At 51.0% G+C, this 8,168-nt stretch overlaps 1 protein-coding gene across 1 annotated transcript in view; it reads right to left on the bottom strand.

The window, feature by feature from the left end:
* Positions 1-7,478, bottom strand: part of TAC1 (tachykinin precursor 1) — a 9,576-nt gene extending 2,098 nt beyond the window's left edge. Inside the window, exons 1-6 of the mRNA XM_027848707.1 lie at positions 7,427-7,478; positions 6,780-6,934; positions 4,970-5,066; positions 4,475-4,519; positions 4,047-4,070; positions 1,814-1,867 (exon numbers count right to left, since the gene is read on the bottom strand). Of these exons, the coding sequence (XP_027704508.1) occupies positions 1,814-1,867; positions 4,047-4,070; positions 4,475-4,519; positions 4,970-5,066; positions 6,780-6,902 (343 nt within the window). The 5' untranslated portion in view covers positions 6,903-6,934; positions 7,427-7,478. The remainder of the gene's footprint in view (positions 1-1,813; positions 1,868-4,046; positions 4,071-4,474; positions 4,520-4,969; positions 5,067-6,779; positions 6,935-7,426) is intronic.
* Positions 7,479-8,168: the final 690 nt, after the last annotated feature.

Below are 8,168 nucleotides of genomic sequence, written 5' to 3'. Positions count from 1 at the left end.
GGAATGTGCTTAGTCTGCTCTAGGAAGGCCATCAGCTCTCTATCTGGAGATGGATAGCATGTTTCATCTTAGGAACAGGATGGCACACTGTTGTGCTTCTATTGCTTACAATTTAAAACAAACTCATTTTAATTCAGCATGGCTTGGAAGGGTTAAAGGTATGATCCTCCCATGTGTTCTTTCAGTTAAAAGCCCTGTCTAGTTACTCAAAAGATTTAAAGTGAACAAGACGTTTGCTGATTACTTTCCTTAGTGTTGGAAGGCTGGTTCGGGACCTCCATTTTCTGAAGCCAATGCAAATTCCATTTCCCGCTCTGGGAAACTGAGCCTGGGGCCATTGAGGAGGGCAGGAATGCTAGCCTCAGGCTCCTGTGTCTTGACTTTCAGAGACCAGCCAGAGACAAGTCTGACACTCTGGGTCATGGTTAGGAAAAGCTGCACTGAAGCCCATTCCTTTGATTCCTTACCAAAATCTAGGATTGGACATTTGTGGTTGCTTCACAAATCTACCTAAAAATATGCCCACCCCTTACAGTGCGGCCTCAGGCCCTGTCCGTGGGCTTTGGCATCCTGGAATGTAGTTACAAAAGGAAGACAAATTAGAAAAGCCATCAAGAGTAGCCTGGCTAATTGGGACCAGGTCACCACAGATAATTTTTGTGGGCATGAAAGCATTTTTCTGTGACTGGGTCTTTCTATTGGTCCTTAATTAATTAATTATCCACAGCCAAATTGAAGCCATATTTATTTATCTAGTTACTTCAGGACAATAAAAATCCAACAAAAATAAAAACACAAACCCCAAACCAAACGAAAACCCCCCAAAACTCCAACTCCTCAAACATTTCCACCTTAATTATTTGATTGTCTCATTGACTGTACCTACAAAATTTCAGTCCCCAAGTTACCTCAGCTTTTCAGGGCATTAAAGTGGTTCATAGAGACTATTCTAAGAGTTTGAAATCATCTAAGACTTTTCCCATTTTACACTGTAGAGATTGCCTTTAAAGAGAGACACCTGGGCTCATACATCCTTCTGTAATTAGGAGCAATTTAAGAAATTCAAGTGCAATTTGGGAAAGATTCGTAGGAGAGCAACAGTGCTATCCCCTATGTAGAAAGGAAGAGGCTACTCAATCTAGGTGGGAGTAGCCTGACATGAAAGTCAACGATGAAACTGTCCAAACATATGAGGGGTTTCAGAAAGTCAGATGGCTAGCTTCCTTAGCCCTTACTGAACACGGAAGAAAGGGCCTTGGGCTACAATGGCCATCAGAAAGTTGTCCAGTGTGAGAATAGACCTCTAAAGGTTGTTGGACCTCTTGGGATCCTGAAAATGGGGCCCTATTCTCCTTGGTCTGGTGGAGCCCGAAGGCCAAGAAATGGACAAACTGACGTCTTCTCAAGTTCCCTTTTAAGCTTGAACAAATTCGGACAGTCTGTGGCTACAAGGGGGATAGATTTGTCATTCTCCCTCTTCTCATGTTATCATCCTAGTCATTATTATCAGGAATACCTGGAGCTTATTTTTCCAGTTAAAGAAAAAGCAAGAACAGATTAGCAGAAAGACCCATATTAGGAGGGTTCTGCCATTGACCAGACTGCCTTTGAGAAGGAAGGATCCTTATCACTCTCTGCTCTGCTTGGGTCACCGTACAGGAGCAGCCCATGGTTACACTTAGTTTTAGGACCATTTAAGCAAATTCTTTAGTCTCTTATTCCATTTCAGTACTTGGAGAAAGGGGTTGCGGGCAGTCAAAGCAGTTACCGATTGAAAATGCTATCTCTAGTTTTAGTTGGGAGTTATACATACCAGAAGTTAAAGATCTTTTGCCCATGAGTCCAACAAAGGAATCTGTTTTATGCCCTGAAAAAATATATGTTGGGGTGTTGAAATATGCAAAGAATTCTTATGATTAGAAAAAGTAAGAAAAGACAGTCTCTCTCCTAATCAAACTTGTCTCCATTGGGACAGTCACTGAAGTGGGAACACCACTCTTTCCTGTAGGGTAAGCCCATGGGCAGGTAAACAGAGAAGCCCACGGATGTTCCAGAGCCTAAGGTGCACCAAGTACTTTTTACTTGGGTACAGAATTAATTTTTTCTTATGAAAATTTTAAATTGCTCCTAACTGAATCAGGTTAGAGAGGTTTTCTGTCTAGGTTAGGTCTATGGGAGAGAATCCAGCTATTTCTTGCTTTCCTTAATTGAGCACTGAGGACTTGCAAGGACCAGGTACTGCTGTCTGTTTAGGTTTGTCCCTGAGCAGGTGGGTGGCTGCAGGCTGGAAACTGTGTCTGTCCAGGAGACAGGCAGGTGAAGGGCCAAGTTCCAAGGGCTGGGCAGAATCTCCTCCTGGCTCACAGGAAGGGGTCAGTACTGCCTTAGTTGAAAGGGTCTCAGCCCTGCCCCCCCTGCCCTCCTCCCCCCTCCAGCCTAGTGGGGTGTGGTAATTGGCTGGGGAGGAGGGTTGCATGCATACATTTATTTCTAAACCTCTTTGCTTTAGACTTGACTGTTGCTTATTCATAACACTTACCAAAGCAGCTTTTGAGAATGTGGCTGTCCATGAGACAACAGTGGAGTGAAAGCCAGTGAACCCCCGAAGGGGGCAGTTTATAAAGGAAGCAGGAGCCACCTGGGGTTAATCTATTGAATGTGCTAGATCATGCTAGGAAGGCCTCAGATGCCTTTTGGAGAACAAGCATAAAGCCCAGATGTTAGACTGACAAAGCTCTTTTCCAACCAATCTAAGTCTCCATCAACTGCCCCTTGGAAGCCCAAATCCTTCGAAAAGATAATTTTGTATCTCCCTGGGCTTCAGAAACAACAGCGCTTCATTTTCATTTTGGTGAACCTTCTTATTGGTGACATTAGCTTAGTCTGTCAATGCTCATATGGGCAGAAAATGCCTAATGACAGAAATTCTGACCTCCTAGACAGCTGAACATAGATCTCCCCTCGTTGAAACATAAGCCTTTGGAGCTCAATGACCAGGCTTCACATCCCAGCTTGGCCATCTACTAGTGAGGAGACCTTGGGCAAGTCTCAGTTCTCTGGGCCTCAGTTTCCTCGTCTGTAAAGGGGGAGGCTGGTCTGGCTGACCTCAAAGGTCCCTTTCAGCTTGAAAACCTGCTTTTATCTTTAGATCCAGTTTAGCTCAGACACCCCTCAACAACAACAATAGCTAAGGTATGTCAACCTATCTCAGCTCCCTGAGGCCAGAGGTTTCTAGACGCTCAGCTACATTTGGGGGTTTCAAAAGACTTTTGGTTGGGAATCCCCTGGAAATGCAGGGGGCTGACTAATCAAGGGAAATGGTGGCCCTTTGCAGAGCAGTGCCTATGAAGGAAGGCTTCCTTGCCTTTCCCCCCCTCTCCCTTGGACCTGGGGAACATTTCCCTGTGTCCTGGGTGGGGCTTCCCACAGGGGCAGCGCTTGACCAAATTTCATTCCTTCTGAATCACTGGGAGTAAGCATTTTCCATCCAGATACCCACTTGAACTGTTGGAATTCACCAATTTCTAATCATGTTTTTTGAGCCAAGGGACTGGTCAGAAGCCACTAGGATGGCAGTTCTAAAGGGATAGCTAGACACTCACCAGAGTTTCCTGAAGTCTCTGAGGAATTCTCCTTTCTCCCTGGGGTTTAAATGCTCAGACAACAAAATTGTACAAACCTAAATGTATCTGTATGCAGAGCACCATGTCAGGGGCTGGAGGAGAGACACAGTTTAGGTCTCTGACTTCCTAGAACTTAGAATCTCTCAGAGGCATGACCCACTAATAAGCACGTTGAGGTTTTCCCAGAGCCCTGTTCTCAGGGTCCCCAAAGACAATCATCTCTCTGATCACTAAAAAGCATCAGAAAATCTGGCCTAAAGGATCTCAGACACTGCCTTTCCAGAAAGCTCATTCTGGGTGAAGTCATTTGCCAACTGTGTCCCCTCCAGACATGCACTCAAACAAGAAAAGCTGATAAATGAATAAGATGCAAACTGGCTCATAATCATGCTTGACAAATATTAAAATAACATTGAAACTTACTTTTATGAGATATTTGACCATGCCCTAGGGGAACAAAAGGAAAGAGATTAGTGAGCACAAATAGACTCTGAGGGTTCAGAGAACAAGCCACCCTGGACAGCTGTCTGGACAGTTACCTGGACAGCTTGGCACAGTCCCAGAAAACAGGCTTAGGGAAGATGACAACAATTAGATCAGCCCTATGAGGCTGGAGAATGGATCACAATGGGGATTTCCAGCCAACCCAAATATTAGTAGTGAAAGCTGAATAATGAAGATTTTAATCTCAAGAAAGTCCCCCTCATCCTCCTCCCCAACAGAAATAAATGAATGGCTACAGGAAGACTCAGTTGCCGGGGTCTGATTTCCACTCATCAGCTAACGTGCACACAGGAGTGATAGCCTGAGTACGATGCTGGGAGTCGGGGAGGGGGTGGGGAGATGTTTACCATAGAGAGCCTTTAACATGCCCACTTGCTTTTCAACTGAGGTATCTGACAAAAAATGAATTGACATTAACCAGGAATGATAGTGTGAGTTTCATCAAGGAAACGGAGGCTGGAGCTATGATGTGATACAATGGGCAGCTGAGCCTTGTTGTCCATGACTGGCAGCCAATCTTCGCACCAAAGCTGTTGTCTGTGATGGGTGCTGCCCTCCAGTGCTCTGCCCCACCCCCCTCCCTCCCAGGGATCTGGAGGCCACTCACAAGATAAAGTGTCTCCTATCCTGGAGATTTCAGGCTCTGGGGTGTTGGAAGAGTGCATGTAAGAGGCTGTCGGAGAGGGGCTGGCTCCTGTTTGTTTCTTTTCAGAACCAAGTAAGAAATGGGGAGAATATCAGGACAGAGCTCCACCCCTCCCCCCAGTCTAAGGGAGGAAGGAAGGCTGAGGGTCCCAGACTTCCCTTTAGGGCAGCTCTAGGAGAGGGGCTTGAGTACTTACCAGCGTCCCTTTTGCCCATCAACCCAAAGAACTGCTGAGGCTTGGGTCTCCTGGCAATTCTCTGCAAGAAATGCTCAAAGGGCTCGGAGAGCTCTTCCTGGGGGGGTGAGTGTATGGGCGTGTATGTGGGAGGGCAGTGGAATAGACAGACAGAGATAGACAGACAGACAGACAGAGAGAGAGAGAGACAGCTGGTGCATCACTGGAGCAATGTGGAAGGGGGTGGGGTTTGCACCTTCCTTAATCCTGGAGACCAGAACTACAGAGTTCACTGGTTTGGGTTGGATTTAGGGAGCAGAGGACAGAAGAGGAGGGGGGGAAGATGAGGAAAGAAGAAAGGAGAGATGAGGGAATAGGAGAGAAATGGAGAAGAGAGGAGGGAAGTGGAAAGGAGAGAGGAGAGGAGAAGCAGTGAGAGGAAAAGAGAGGAGAGGAGGAGGAGGAAGGGGCTGGTTTTTTTCCTAGCTCCCCCAAGTCCAAGCTGTGCCAACATATCATTTGCCCTAGGACTCAGGGGGAAGGGGCCACACTGCGATTTCATGCACCCAAGGGCAAGAGGGTCTGGTCTGCCCTGGACTATGTGGCCAGCTGAGGAGGGGCTGGTGAGAGCCCCTCACTGCCCTGCACCCCCTCCCTCTCATTTGTCTCCAGGAGCCCCCTCCCCATACCTGGGAAAAAGGAATCTCCCCTTTTTTCCTTTTTTTGAGTGGGAGTTGAGGTATGGAGGGAGGAGAGGAACGTCTGTGTAGGCCCTAGAAGAGCCTGTTGGCTCCAGAGTGACCCCAAGGCGTTGGACCCCAAGGCATTGGAGCCGAGACCTGAGCCCCTGCCCCACCCTGCCTGCTGCTGTTTTAGTGCTCCGCTGTCACTGTGGAAGGGATCCGAATGGCAGGGGAACCAGAGAGGGAGCCAGAGCTGGACAGACCGGAGGACATCAGCCCCCGGGCTCTCTCTTCAGCTACACGGACTTCTGAGAAGGCAGAGACCTAGGTAGTGTACCCAACTGCATAGTTCTGGATATTGCTGCAAGTTACCCCTCTTCTGGCTGCAGCTTATCCGTGAGTACCCACTCTCTCTTTCTCTCTCTCTGATTGCCTTCCTCCATCTCCTTTCCTCCCTCCATCTCTCTCTCTCCCTCTCCTTTCCCCTCTCCTCTTCCCTTCCCCTCCCTCCCCCTCCCTCCATCCCCTCCACCCCTCTCTCTCCTCCCCCACCTCTCTCTCTTCCTCCCTCCTCCCTTTCTCTTCCTGTTCCTCTCTCTCTCTCACACACACACACACACTCCTATGCAGCAATCCATCACACACTCAGGTGCACACACACTCACATATGCTCGCACAAAGGTGCTCTACATCTGCCTGAGCCCACTGACAGCAGCCAGGGTCTCTTTGGGGCTGTGCTCTTGGCTTCCCTGTCTCTATAAAGCCTCCCTCCCTCCCCCCACCCCACCCCAGAAGCGCTCTAATTTAGCTGGGACATAGGTGCCCAGCCTCCGACCCCTCCTTTTCTATTCTCTTATTCGACTTGCTCCCCTCTCCCCTCGGGCCCGTGGGGAGCACTGATCACTGGGGGGAGAGGGCGGATGGCGAACCTACTGGAGAGGCTAGGAGAGGGAAATCCCTGGGTTTGGGCCAATGCCTGCGCCTGCCCTGACCCTACATCTCCCGTCTAGGCTGGAGGGCTGAGGGCGCATATTCGGCGGGACGCCAGCCTAGGCTGCGTCCTGCTAGCTTCTGTCGGGGCAGAAGCCGAGCGCTATCCCCAGCATCCCAGTCTGGCTGGACGGAGCCCAGTGGGCACTGCTGCTCACCTTGATCTGGTCGCTGTCCGACCAGTCGGCCCAGTAGTTTAGATCGTCGTTGGCGCCTATTTCTTCGGCAAAAGCCTGAGCGGACGCGAGGAAGAGCACAGCCAGAGCCACGAGAATTTTCATGTTGGGAATGTGGGAGCGGGAGCGAGCTCTATCTGTCAAATGGAGAAGGGGTCCTGGCCCACGGCAGAACACCGAGCCGGTGTCTGCGGAGCCTGGAGCCCAAAGGAGAAAGAGGGCAGACCTGAGGCCTCCCTATAACACAAGGGAGGAGGAACACATCGTCCGGAGTTCTCAAAGGACCACAACACACACACACACACACACACACACACGCCAGATCACCAACTCCAGGGCTGGAACAGACCTTAGACGTCATCCAGTCCAATCCCCCATTATGCATGGGGGAAACTGAGGCAGCATGGAGAGGAGCAGGGGCACTCGAACCCAGGTCCCCTGAAGTGAAAGTCCCCCAGGTTTCCCGCCTCCCCCTCGGTGTTTGAAAACTCCGATTCCCGGACCTCCCGCATCCTATCTTGTCCGTCCGTCCTTCCATAGCTTCGCTGACACTTTGCCCAGAGAACCACCCTAAGGGTCCCGGCCAGGCAGCCAGCACCTTGGGCAGCAGGGAGCCCAGGGACTCTTACCTCCTCGGGGCGGCGGCGAGCTTTCTCTGCCTCTCTCTCTTCCTCCCGGCTGGAGCCCAGTCTCCGTTTCAGAGCCTGATCCGACGGACCGTAGCGGGCGCCCACAGGTACTGGGGAGCTCGGGGGGATTCAGCGCCCGCCCAGCCCCTATTTATCCTGGCCGCGGAGTCACGTGACACTCTCCCCACTGCACTTTCTGATCCATATTCAATGAGTCCCCGCCTAGTTGCCGCCGCAACCCCCCCCCCCCCCCCCAGCCCTCCCTGTTCCTCCCCCGGCCCAGCGAGTGTCCGTCAAACCCGGAGCCAATTGCGCTCCTAGTGACGCGATGTCGGGGGAGTCGGAGCCCCGAGGGCCAATCCTCGGCTTAGCTGTCGTCGGTGGGACGGTCGGGGGAATAAGAGCGCCCCTTCCTTCTGCTCCTCGCCCCCGTAGGCCCCCAGGTCTTCTGTTCCCCTCGGATCCTGGCCATTACGCATCTCAATCCACCCAATCTGTGACTCAGGCAACTTGGCCCAGCTCCCGAGGCAGCCGGACGGGGCTGGCACCCCCGACCAACCCCAACTCTCCCCGGGAATGGAGTGGAGGGCAAAGCGCCCGGGCTTGAGGGTGGCAGGGAAACCTGCCAACATCTCTGCGCCCCCTAGAAGCTAGCCTTAGACGATGCTCCGTTCTTGGGCAGTCACTGCGAAATTTCCGCAGCCTTCGCCCTGCCCTTTCCCAGGAAGCAGCGGCTCCCCGA

The sequence above is a fragment of the Vombatus ursinus genome, unplaced genomic scaffold (assembly GCF_900497805.2).
Source record: "Vombatus ursinus unplaced genomic scaffold, bare-nosed wombat genome assembly UNPS02006874.1, whole genome shotgun sequence".
Lineage (NCBI taxonomy): Eukaryota > Metazoa > Chordata > Mammalia > Diprotodontia > Vombatidae > Vombatus > Vombatus ursinus.
The sequence above is the reverse complement of the archived record's forward strand: the minus strand, read 5'-3'. Positions and strand labels throughout refer to the sequence as shown.